A 13,877-nucleotide genomic window follows, 5' to 3' on the forward strand; every position below is an offset into this window, starting at 1 on the left:
CATACATGTTTAATTCATAAACCTAGTAGCTAAAAATTATTCAACTGAACTGAAAGTGTAGAGAACTTCAATAGCACTCAGAACAAAGTACAGATGCACTTGCAAAGTTGGTCAATGTTGTCACTGTAAATCTAACTTCTAGAGAAAATTAAATCCCTGTGAAAGCAGTGGGAAGCTCCCAAGGCATCAAGGGTAGTGCTTCTGTTTTCATGGGTCACACTTTGGTTCTCTGCATCTCTTCACTCCTCCATGCACTACAGGGTGCACTTCAGACCACAAAATGAGGGCACTAAGGCAGCATCACGATAAACAGTATTGTGCAAGAAAATTACCATTTATTCTGTAGCCAAAAATGTAAACTCATAGATGGGAGAAAGAAGTAAACCAGGAGTAACATGTGAGCAGAGAAGCAAACAAGAAATTCAAGTGCCAAAGCCAGCAAGCAAGATGAGAAGTGAAGACAAGGCCTGTGAATAAGGAGAAGAAATAAGGAGAAGAAAAAGTAGACAGGAAGGAAGGGGAGACGGCAATCAGAGACTAGAATGTCATATGAGAAAGAAATAAATTCTTATTTCTGATATGTATTATCTACTATGGCAGTCTCTCAACATATCATCTTTCACTTCTTTCCTCATTTAAGTCAGGGAATGAGAAAAGAAGAAACTATAAAATTTAGGGCTTGTTCTTCTTCACCTGTGTATATGCCGGCTAGAGTTAACAGGTAACAAGCGAAGAATCAGATCAGAATCATGCTTAACAATCTCCAGTGACCCCACAAGTGACACTTTCAGGATGTGGATTTTACAGAACAATTTCAGATCTCAGTCAGTCTACTTCCTCTCCTCCTTTCTGCTCCTCAGAAACAAAACTGACAGGCAGTGGAAAAAAAAGGGTAATTGGAACAAATGGCACAAGTTCCAAGCTGCAGTCAAGGCTTCTTCACTTTTCCAAACAGGCTGCTCACATCAGAGGTCAGAAACCAAACACAAAGGCAGACTCTGAATGCCATGTAGTAGGAGGACCAATATATTGGATTGAGAGCATTTTGTGAAGGCTACTGATGAAAAGCAGCAGATTTCAGTGTCATAGTCATTTTTATACCGTAACAGATGTGTGGTGCTGCCAACTAGCTGCATTTCTCCTCTACGAGGTAGCAGTTTCCACCTTCAGCTTAAAAGGCTTCAGACTAGGAGCCCTCCTGACAGAGACAAGCACGACACCATGAATTAGCTGTGGGTCCTCATTCTAGCCATCTGAAGGAATATGGAAATCCTGGTATCATCATCATGCATTGCAAGGCAAACAAACAAACAAACAAAATCCAACAACCACATCTACATTTTTTATTGTGCTTAGTCTTTAATTTATGAGAGAAAAAGCCTGCCATTCCACCATGGACAGGCTGCTCAGCCTCGGCTCGCTCTTACCATGATGCTGTTCATTTTCAATTAGAAGATGAACACTTTTAGAATCACAAAATGACTTGAGTTAAAAGGGACCTTAAAGACCATCTAGTCCCAGCCTCCTGCCATGGGCAGAGATACATTCCACTAGATCAGGTTGCTCCAAGCCTCATCCAACCTAACCTTCAACAGTTCCAGGGGTGGATCATGCAGCTTCTCTGGGCAACCTATGCCAGTGCCTCATCACCCTCTGAGTAAAGAATTTCCTCCTGATACTTAACTTAGATCTTCCCTATTTTAGTTTATCCACTGTCCATTATAAGGAACACGCTCCTTGAGAAAGAGTCCCTCTCCATCTTTCCTGTAGGCCCCTTTAGATACTGGAAAGATGCAATGAGGTGTCCCCAGAGCCTTCTCTTTTCCAGACTGAATAAGCCTATCAGCCTATCCTTCAGTCTTTCTTCACAGGAGAGTTGCTCCAGCCTTCTTTCAGGACTTCTCTAGACCCAGTCCAACAGCTTCACATCTTTCTTGTGCTGGGAGCTCCAGGCCTGGACACAGTATTACAGGTGAGGCCTCAGAAGGGTAGAGTAGAAAGGGACAATTCTCTCCCTTGCCCTGTTGATCACCCTTCTTTTGATGCTATCCAGAATGCAGTTGGCTGCTGGTACACACTGATTGGTCATGCCTGTTCTTGGGACTGACCCTACCCAGGTACAGGGCTTCGTACCTGGACCTGCTGAACTCCATGAGATTCACACAGGGTACTCCCTATCTTCTCCAGGTCCCTCAGGATGATATCCAGTCCCTCCTGTGTGTTGACTGCAGTTTGGCATCTGATGATTTAAATGCTGTTCTGCCACCTCACGTCAGTAAAGCCACATCTCAAAGAACTCTACCTCAGTTTATTGACTCTTAAGTCATAAGATACCAAACAATGCTTCAACTTATAAAAGGGCTTATAAATGGGAAGGAGACTGATTTCTTACACAGTCTTAGTGACAGGATGAGGGGGAATGATTTTAAACTAAAAGAGGGGAAGATTTAGATTAGATATTAGGGGAAGTTTTTTTGCATGGAGAGGTGATGAGGTACTGGCACAGGTTGCTCAGAGGAATTGTGGATGTCCAATCCCTGGAGGTACTCAAGGCCAGGTTGGATGGGGCCCCAGGCAGCCTGGTCTAGTGGGTGACAACCTTGTCCACTGCAAGAGGGGCTGGGACCAGATGGTCTTTAAGGTCTCTTTCAAACCAAACCCTTCTGTGATTCTATGATTCAGTCTTTGAAGCATGTGAGTAGCACTGCACATACAAACAACACAAACAAACACATTACTAACTCATGGCAGTGAAGCACATGCACAGGTGTTAATGGGAACAGGTTTGAGTTTGTAATTAACGTTTTAGGAAACTGAGAATAACAGAAAACTGCCTCCCTTACTCATTTCCACTTAAATGCAGAAATATAACAATGTATTTTCAACATGTAAAATAATGACTACGAATTCTCACAGAAGTGTGTACTTTTCAAAATTGATGTCCAGTTTAAGCAATGGATGTTTTGACATGAGTCATGTCACACAAAGGCTGAAGAATTGGACCTCCCATCTCCTCAGCTAAAGGAGATTATTTATTGCTAAGCTGCTTTGCAAATAAACCACCACTGCACCTGCTGCTGGTTCCTGTTGTTCAATGGCAAGACTTCTGAGAAGCATCTTTTTATACTGGTGGAAAAGTTAAGGCTTCAGCATGGTCTTCCTCCCATTCATTCTGTATTCACTAAATCTTCAATTGCAATACTGAAAAGACCTCGTTCTTCTTCTTCCCAGTGACCCTTCCAGCTGTTTTCTTGCTATGTTCCAGATTTCAAGACAATATCCTAGCTCCTTGGAAAGAACACTGACCTCAAGTGCTCCAGAAAGCACAAAGAGTGACCTTTGATACTAGATTCTCCCCCACATCACCTCCCCAGCACAACTCTGTGAGCTGCCTATACTAGAGCAAGGAGCAGATGGAGAACCTGAACCCCTTTATGACCAGAACAAGCAGCTAACTCACAGATTCACGCTGACTTTTCCTTTGGAAGCACTGGCTCTGCCTCATCACTCCTGACATATGAGCACACAATTCCTGGGAAAAAAAAAATCTGAGTTAGCTGGACTATTTATTCAAGGATATTTGAGAAATACTGTTTTACCATCATCATCCTAAGATTTCATAGTTTGATTTTAGGGCCTCATCCAAAGACTGTTGAAGGAGCAGCTGCCATGGGTTTTGACATATCTAGGCTAAGACTACAAAACATAAAACAAAATTCCTTTGCTGCTGTTAATCTTTACAAAGACTAAGACAGACAATCTTTCTGTAGGGCTTGTAGTGGAGCAGACTGCCTGAAGAAGTTGCCAGTTACCAAACCATGTGCCCAGGTGACTACAAAGTCATTCATACCAAAACCAGACTAAGAGGCTCATGTAATTCTGATTAAATCTCTGTGCTGCTTTCTGCGCTATTAGTTCTATGGATGCTTTTGTTAGGCACGATCCTTTTTATTTTTAATTAAAAACAAAAAGTCAGTCTCTCAGGGGTCCTATTTTTATTTTCACTTCTAACTTCAGTACAAACACACCAGAAAAATTATAGCCACAGTCAAATAAAAATAGCTGAAGAACTTGCAGCTGTTGATAATTTCCCAAGTATTCAACATTGCTCATTTAATGACGGAACAGTATGCTCCAGTTCCAGACCTTGCACAACGCTACATGAGCAGGAGGCAGGTATTTGATTTGGTGTGAATGCTAAAGGCGAGTAAACTGTTACAGCAACCAGAGAAGGGACAAGAGAACAACACAATGTAGACCACTGGGTGTCCACACAAAACATTTCTCCCTGCTTGTTCTCTCTCATTTGTAACCATTAGTCAGCTCACCAGTTGGTTAGATCAAGTTCACAGAGTGATTAATACGTACAGCTGGAAAAAAAAAGTTCTCAATACAAATTCGCAATTTGGAAAACAATAACTATCTGCAGTTCCTAAGTCGTTTCTCAAGCTTATCTGCTTACAATTGAGACCAAGCACATCAGTAGACAGTCGATGCTTATAAATTCACAACACTCAAGGGTACCAATGAAATACAAAAGAAAAACTAAGTCTTGGGTCCAAAAGTAAAATTCAAAGGCTCAGAAATAAAAAAAATCAGGAAACTTCATTATAATTGGAAATTCAGACCTTCTTAGGCTCCATTTGCCTCATTCATATGCTTAAGGGCACAGTCAGAGATCACAAAGTCAGAGCATTCAGCAGGTTACATTTAAGGGAAAAAAAACTGATAACAAGATAATGTTAACGGCCCACTGCAACAGCAAAATCTAAAGCATGACAACCAAGGAACAGTTTCAAAGAGAGGGAAAAAAAGTTAAAAGTCTAAGTTGACAGTAGTTTCCCTCCAGAGAAGGAAACAAAACCACCAAATGGATTTTGTTCAGCTTTTGTATTTCATATTAGAGACACTAATAAAGTAACCTGTGCCACAAAGCACCTGCAGAAATAGCTGTAACAAAAAACAAGGAAAACAGAAAATATCCTCACAAACAGACAACCCCAAATCACAGCAACACTCCTGCATGTCCTGCCTTATCCAGTAGCAACCTGAGCCTCCTCCTGGGCATTGATTTAAAGCTCTTGGTTACCTCCAAAAAGAATTCAAATTTTGGATAGCAGGTGCAGGCTTCTCCAGGGTAAATACCCAAGAATTATGTCTATTTTTGAAATAAGTCTTTGCCTGGTAGCAGCCCTTGCCACCATTCAGGCATTCTAGCAAAGCCTTTAGTCTCCTCACTCAAGAGGTCAAATTTAGGAAACTCAACCCCAGAAAAGTACAGGAAATGTCTGAGTGCATTTTCCTCTTTTGTGGAGAAACAGTGCATGCCTGGTAGTTTCCTTTCAGTCTTTCTCTGTCTGAATTTAAGGCTTTTGGCTTTTTCTAGATATATTTCCAATTTGTCTGTCTGGGAGTTAAATGCTTGCCCAACTTCCTCCCATCCATAATTCAGGATAAGTGTCATAGATTTCAGATACTCAAGAAAAAAGCAAAAAAACAGTGAAAGAACAAGACTCAAAGACACAGACAGGAAAAGACTGATGACTGGTCTGTTTCAAAGGTGTGTTCTGAGGAGTTGCAGCGTTGGCCAAGAGTGCTGGAGAAGGGATGGTGGGGGGGGAATCGCACCAGTCTGACAGTCGTATTCTCAATCCAGCAAACAGCAACAATGACAACTAAGACGACAAAGAAGAGGAAGAAGACAACTCCCTGGGTTCCATCTCAAGTATGCTTTTGTGCCTGCTGGGCTTGCAGGTGCACTGTCCCAGAGTCATAAACAAGCAAGGTCGCAGTAACAAGTTTGTGAAAAATAAGTTTCTATCAAAACTTTCTTGCAGGAAAGATAATGTCAGGTTGTCAGCAAAGCAAGACAATCCCGTGAGAGAACAGGATCCAATACTTCCCTAATAACCTCCTCTGACTGGTTGTCATGGTGATGGCCTGGTTCTGCAAATGTTTGAGATACACCAAGCACACCCCAGAAAGTCAAAAAGTAATTTTTATTGGACCTTCAGAAGCTCTGAGGGACATGGTTTAGTGAGCATGGTGGTGATGGGTAGACAATTGGACTGAATGATCTTAGTAATCTTTTCCAACCTTAATGATTCTATGACGGTAATGCATGGAAGGGATCAAACAAGACCCTGGTCATCATTGAGCTCTAAAAGCCCACTAAGTACAGAGATTTTAGAATGAGGTCTTACCCAGTCTGGTACAGACATGAACAGATCCTTCACATGCACACACACAGCTTCTGCATCCATCTGAACTAGCCCATATGCCATCAGGGTACAACAGCACACTTTACAAATCTTTCTGCTGGAGTAAGCTCTTCACACTTAAATCTCAGTCCAGCCAATTGTGTTCGGTGAAGCTTCAAGGCTTGCAACTATGGTATTACCCAGCTAAATGAAGGACCTACTATGTTCTTCCACTAGCAGGAGAGAAAAAGAAAACACATACCACTGCACCATACAGATGTTTTATCATGGCAAAGTGCAATTCTGCATGTTCATTCAAATTAAAAGAAAGGAAAGGAAACATCATCAGGAAAAACTCTTAAAATCTAAACTGAAATACTTACTCATGTTTGTGGGGCTAATGTGAGACTGACAACTAAATGGCAAAGATTACTGAAATTAACAATTCTACAGTGCACCAAAAGTCTAAGGATGATTGACTGAAAAATCTTGTCCTATTTCAGAATAGCTCTGCAAAGAAAGAAGAAAATCCTGCCTCTTAAAAAAAAAAAAAAATCAAGTAAAGTAAAATAAAAATCAAACTGGCATAGTAATGGCATTCTTCATAGGCTAGAAACACCTCCTTTAAACAATAGAACACATCAGGAGATAGGAAACAAAAGGATGAGCATTCTTCAAAAGACCACAACTACAAAGGTAAGTAAAAAGAAGCAAAGAGAGAAAGCACAAGGAATCAAGATACCAGATTTGAACTCTAAGATTGTTGCTAAAGAAGAGACTGCTAAACACAAGCGATACACAGAAAAATATAAATTTAAGGATATAAGCAACTAGATGACTGGCAAATGTTGCATAAGGACAGCAAAACAGAACGCTGCAAACAAACAAAACTTGGATGAGAGGGAAAGATGATGATGTTGTGCTGTTCACTCAGCTCTATAAGAGTGAGGAGACAAAAGGGAAGACTATGCAATGCACTGACTGCTTTTCCAGGCTATAGGGGAACAGGTAGAAGTCTCAATTGCATTCTTTGTGCCTAATGCACATCCAACTAAACTAGAACATTCTGAACGATTAAAAAAAAAAAAGAAAATTAAAAAAAAAAAGCCTCTATCCGTTTTGGGATAGTTTTATCCTTTACTACCTCCTCACCCTCCCCGAGATCATCTGCATCTCTCCCCTGGCACCTGTCTTGTGCTAGCTGATATTGCACTTCTAAACTGCTCCAGCCGATGAGCCATTTTTGGGAATGCTTGTACTCGATAGACATCTTCAGACAGTCTGAAATGCTAAAGGCTTTTCCTGGACAGAACAATCGTGACATCTTTTAACTTTGCTTTCTGAATTTGAATTTTCAGCATGGAAGGAGAATGAAGGGAAGCAGGCATTAAACCTCTCAAAATCATATCCTGCCTTTGCAGAGGGCTTAGGCAAAGCCTAACCACAAGCCATGTATCAGGAGTTTCAGCAAAGCTGAGGACTCTAGACCTCCCTGATAAGAGTTTTAGCATTTGTAGGAATGCACCCAGGTACAGCTACTCTGGCAGGCAGCATGACTGAATTCGGAATCTCTGCAAGTACCAACACATCAGCAGTGCTTTCACTTCTTAAGGCAGATGGTATTGGTTTACATTAAATGAGGGTTAACTGGTAGTTCTACAGTTTCTGTATACTTTGAAATACACAATACATCAATTGTATAGGCACACTTAGCAAATATTACATAAATGGTGCATACCCAGGACTATTTTTGCTGTTGCCCTGGACTGAGGGCTGGGTGCCATGAGATAGGCACATTTCTTTTCATACTTCCACATTATCAGCAAGGTAACTGGATGTCTGCTGGGGACATGTATAACCTTCAAAGTCAAGCCACTGTACCTGGCAAGTGGGTATAACTGCACAGGGGCAGAGCAAAAGCAGAGGCCAGACCAGCTGCTCTCACGTATAAAATGCAAAATCTGCCAGGTCTCTGTGCATACAAGTTAACTGGAAAAGCTCTACAGGCTCCTGGGAAGTTGCCAGCTTTGCTGAAACATTGTAAAGGATACTTACAGAAGACAAAGAAAAAAAAAGAATATAAAACAAATTATTAGAAGGCACTGACTTCTCAGCCTCAAACAAAGAGCACACAGCAGCCAGCATGCATAAGAGCAGATCTCTGAATTCACTGGCACTTGGTCAACTTATTCTTGGAGCCAATTCTCATTTTCGTCACCTCTGTTTTTCTTTGTGTGGAGCCAGTAATGTTGTTTTGCTAATGGCTTATGCAGAAGTACTGGAGCCAGCAGCACACACACTGGTTACTTTTATTGGTCTATTAAGATGAAATGAAGCTGGTGCTAAAGCTTTTATAAGCATTTAGGATATATCATTATTTGCTCAGGGCACAAAAGCAAGCAACAGCCTGTTATACAACTGCGCAGGCATTGAGCATCTCTCCCCAGGTCTAAGGAAAAATCCAGATGGACTGAAGGGAAAAAGAACAGAGGAAAAGTCAGTCCTCCTGAATTTCTGCTGGGAGAAGCAGCTGTTTGATGTGCTTACATTGCAAAAAGAAATAAAGCAGAAATAAATTCACCAGAAGTATAGTTTGGCAGAAAGCATGGTAGGATAATTGTTATTTAATACTTACTGTGTAATCTACAAGCTATAATCAGGAGCCAGGACAGTACTGCACAATCACTACACAACATGGGAGCAGGGAGTACCAAAGTATAAAACAAAACAACCAAAAGAAAGGACCAGAAATTAGGATGCAAACAGAGAGTAAAAACAACCATGGAAGCAAGACCTAATGAGAAAGAAAAAAGGCAACTTCAGTGTGCCTTACTGAGCCACACTCATGTTGCCTCAAAGGTTTATTTGAAGATTAGAGTGGACTTGGAAAAAAAGAACAAGGACCAGAACAACAGGACAAGTCCTATCTACAGAGTCTTATTCTGACTACCCTGTCTACCCAAGTAGGAGTTGAATAGGAATATCTTCTAACATGAACAACCTCAAGGAACCATTAGCAAGCAGATCAAGGAATGACCCACCATACATCTTTCTGTTCACATCCCAAGTCTTTCTCAAAGCATAGTAGCAAGAAATACCCAGCACTTACAGGGAGTACATAAGCCTAGCAAGCCTACAAATATTTTTATTTTGCTTTAGATCTCAACATGCCACCACCATCAATGTTATTACAGAAACAGCAATTTTGCAATCCCATCCATGCTGACAAGTTTGGCCAGAAAATCAGGTAGTAAACACAATCAAACAAAACTTTTCTGGTGTTAGACTGTCAATTTTTTTTTTCTCACTTCTTGACATTTTTATTTACTGAGCAATTTTAAAAGAACTTGGAACTAAGGAACAGATTGCTAGTAGAGTACTATTCCCAATTGATTGCATCTGTGTCCCAAACCCTCAGAAGAATTTAGAATATTCAAACCATGTCTATGCTTAAATCCCACACATCTTCCATTCAACTATCTCAGGCCTAAAGCATAGTAATAAACTACTTTCCATTTCACATGACACAGAAATCACAGATATCTGAGTTTAAGTATCAAAACAGTCCTCCTTAAAAAACATACCAAGCATCTATCTACAAAAAATAGGCAAATTAAAGTCTACTAAACATACGTGAAACATGTATGTATATGGTATTATAAGAATGGGTAAATAAATACCTCTGAGCAAGCAGTACCCAACTTCATGAGTTTTTCCATGAGTCACATAAAATCACAAGCACATTTAGGAAAAATCTCTACACTGATGTATGAACTTAGTACAGGCTCACACCTATTATATCAAATGGTCAGATTACAAGTAACACACATTCCAGTTACTTCATCCAGTTCTTTCTTCAGCAATTTGTGCTCAGCTAACTAAATTAAGGCTCAAATGCCTTAATAAATACATTTTCTTTATTTATATCAATGCAGAAATGGTTAGAAGAGACATGAATGTAAATGTTGGCAATGTACAGATGATTTTTCAGCTCCAATTTTGTCTCGTCACTATGACCCCAGCAGTACCTGTGGTGACAGGATTAGCTCAGGAAGATTCAAATCATGTGACAAAACATCAATTTCTGTGGTACTGCTCTAACAAGATGGCCACAGTGATGAGCAGCCTTCTCTCAGACGTTCACAACAGAAGAGAACTGAGAGCTTGCTGGAGAAGCAGTATGTGTGTTCCAAGTGCCTGTTCTCAGCAGAGCATATCCACAGTCCTTTAGGCTAAACTGTATCTCTCTTCTTACAGACACACTCAAGCACATTTCTGAGCACTGAATTTGGAAAATCATGCTAGACTAGGTCCCCTGTTTTTTCAGCATCTGCACAGGAGACAAACATATACTGCTTTATCCCCAGTCCAGATCTATCAAAAGCAATGAAGTTTCATGAGGCACAAGTCAATACATGCATTTCAGGGTCTTTAGGATCTACGGCTCTGTACCAAAGAGTTCTTCACTCCACCAATAACCACCTGCAGAGAAAATTAAAATCTAAAGTCTGGAATCCAGCTCAATTCCTTGCAAGGAACTGTAACAAAATAATGATTACAGTTCCTTACAAGCTTAGAAGTTAAAGTTAGCTTTACTGTAACAATCACTGAGCAGAGGAGCAATCCCAACTTTTCAGCAGACACCAGTAACATGTTTCTCCCCAGTAGTTCTTCCTGAAACTCTAACACTTTAGGAATGTCAAGGCCGTGCTGTTAAATAGCAGTCAAAAGACCTAACCATCATGAACATTTTTTTTTTTTAGTCTTTAACTTGTATGTTCTTCCACTTGAAGCAAGCTTCCACTACAAACACAGGTACCAACTCCTTCTTTAAGAGGCCATCTAAACCACTGACCTTTCCATCTATCTGGCTTAAGGCACATTTCCTTTACATTTCATATCATGCAGAGAGGAATAACAACAACAATTAATACAGATTAACTCCAGTATACTCCATATCCTATAGGAACTCCTCCAGGAGATGCATGATAAACATTCACAAAATCCTGAGGACATACAGAAAACTGGCCTCCAGTCCTCTAGGCGAGCACCGAGTTCTTCTGAAAAAAAAAGCTCCACTCTTCTCTGGCCACATTCTGTAAACCTGTACTTTCAATTCCTTAGCTTTTGGACACATATAAACAAATTCAGCTTTTTTAAGTGCTGGAAAAGTTTCAACATGCTTTTATTTCCATTTTGACTACTATTCTGCTGCATTGACACAATTTTGCAGAACTTTAATCTCTGAAAAACACAGTCCTAGGACATTTTGATTAAAAACAAATGCATCAACAAACAAAAATGAGAACAGAAATCCTCATTTAGTCAGTGATTCCAAGGGGTGTGATGCAGGTGAAGACTTTTACCAGTTCTAGTCATCACTATAGTTTGACAGTAGATAGATCAACACAAAGTCATGAAAACAAGTCCAATATAAGTTTGTTGTTTGGTGTTAAGCATCCAATACATAATCAAAAGACTGGGTTAAAAATGCAGAGAATAAGAATCAGGATGCATTTACTGATGTCAGATTCAGCACTAGCAAGATTCGTTGGACAAGCATTAGGGTCACAATTTGGTAATCACATGAGCAAAAGAGGTCAACTGCAATAAATTTTCTTCCACACCATTCAAGCGGAATGATTCACCCCATCTACAGAGATGTCTAGCCTAGGGTATCAAAAAACATCCACGTTTAAATGCCCCTGAAAAGGAAGCACTCAGTTGTCATTTTGCATTGTAAAGCATGTGCTTACCTCACCGAAATTAAGCGTTTACTCTGAGGTTGCAGCAGAATTGCCAGGTCACAGCCTGAACCAAGTGAGAAGTCACTGCTAACCCAGGGAGCTCAGGTTCAAGCAATGCATCTGAGTGACTGGAAGGGGTGAAGGCTGAATTCACCCCTCCTCAACCTCATTTAAGGGCTAGCAGCTGAGAGAGAAGCATCTCTCTAGATAAGGACTGTATGACTCGAGCCATCCCTGGTCATTTGAAGGGATGAACTAGTTTTTCTTCTTTATTACTTGCTATTGCTCCATAGTGCTTGTATCCTATTAGAAGGCACTGTCACCACCTTCTGTGGCTATACAGAGTTTAAAGCTTTTGTGTGATGCACTGGACTGAGAAACCTGTAGTCAAAAATAGGAAGATCCTAATTCTGATGCTAATGCTGCACATGGCACTTTCACTCCTTTCTGCCCACTTACCCATCTGTACAATGGCTATGCATCTGGCCTAGTTGCGACAGGAACAAGATACAGCATATTTCTAAAGCGTTATGAAATCCCTTCTGAGAGGTGTCTGAGAAGTATGCTTAAAGTCACTACAAATGGTTGCAAAATTGTTTCCCATTGTCACAGTTATCTCTAGATCTGTGTCCATGACAGGGACACAAGCCCAGAAAAAAAAAACAAAAAAAAAAAAGAAAAAAGTGTCAAGGGCTTACAGGTCAATCCAGCCCAGCCCTGTGACTAATAAGTCAGGGGACTCACAGGCCTGAGCCCTAGGAGAGGGGAAAAGGGGAATGGGTAGGGAGATAGATGGGTCAAAAAAAAAGAAAGAAACAAAAAAAACAGAGCAATGGCAAAGATCTGAGGAAGAACATTCATTTACTAAATATGATCTCAGAATGCAAGATAATACAATACAACACAATACAAATGGAATTGAGACCAACAAATCAAACAAAAATGAGAGAGACTGTCCAAAACCGATGCCTTACTCTATATATTGTAAGGGGTCCACGTGCTGCTCTGATGTGAACAAAGAGAGAGAGAGAGAGAGAGAAACTGGTGACCAGCCAGCACTTCCACCTTTCTTCCTCTGGGCTCCAAGTCCTGTGGGAAAATGCTGCTCCTCTCCTCCCCTCCGAGAGTCAAACACCCAAAAAAGGCAGTCCAATGAACCAGAACATTAACTCTTTAACTCCCACTGCTTTACATGATGTTATCATGTGGAATAACAATAAAAAAAAAAAATCACAAAACCACGACATCCATGCAAATTTAAGTGCTAACTGTCAGATACACATGAAGCGTAACAGTGCAAATTATTTTTTATTTCATTACTGCTATTTAAATACAGCATGAAGGAATATCCTGAACATACAAATAGGTTTAATTTGATTCGGAAGATAGGTATTTGGAGGAGCTACCAAGACCCATGCTGTGGCAGTGCTAACAGTCACCCTTGAGGAGATGTCCAGGGAATCATTACCGGTGCTAGAATAATACTTGTAGATGCGACGGTGGAATTGCAAGTGCCCTTCCTACTGCTGTAAACAAGGCTGTGGAGCTTTCCCTAAGCAGCATCAGAAAGCCTGGTAATAACTGTCCCTTTATAACCTTCCTTCTTCATGCTTAAGTGTTCTTGCTTGGAAGAAGAAAGCCTTTTTATGACAGATCCCTGTTTCCAAGCTTCTCTAGATTTATTTAAAAGCTTGCTACAGGAACATTTCAAAAGGAAGCTTTTACACATCATTAATTTGGCTCCATCAGGCATTTCCAGACAGCAGGGTATTTGCAGGCACCACTAATTTTCATCTTCAGAGGACTTGCACTTGGAACTCGATTTAACTGAATTTTCTTAAGAAGCCTATTTTCCTGGAAGTTAGCATATCACCAACTAATCAGAGCTAAAACTCCAGAACATGTAACGAATTGTCCTGTTCCCACCACA

General features: G+C 40.5%; 1 protein-coding gene across 3 annotated transcripts in view; it reads right to left on the reverse strand.

The window, feature by feature from the left end:
• The window catches only part of VOPP1 (VOPP1 WW domain binding protein), a 65,662-nt gene that overhangs the window by 39,875 nt on the left and 11,910 nt on the right, over positions 1–13,877 (reverse strand). For 2 of the 3 annotated variants that reach the window (XM_090142187.1, XM_090142189.1), the window contains exon 2: positions 3,461–3,532. The exons of the other annotated variant lie outside the window; for it this stretch is intronic. In XM_090142187.1, the coding sequence (XP_089998313.1) occupies positions 3,461–3,532 (72 nt within the window). The remainder of the gene's footprint in view (positions 1–3,460; positions 3,533–13,877) is intronic. 3 annotated transcript variants of the gene reach the window in all.

This window comes from Phasianus colchicus, chromosome 6 (genome assembly GCF_987193195.1).
Source record: "Phasianus colchicus chromosome 6, bPhaCol1.hap1.1, whole genome shotgun sequence".
NCBI classification, from domain to species: Eukaryota; Metazoa; Chordata; class Aves; order Galliformes; family Phasianidae; genus Phasianus; species Phasianus colchicus.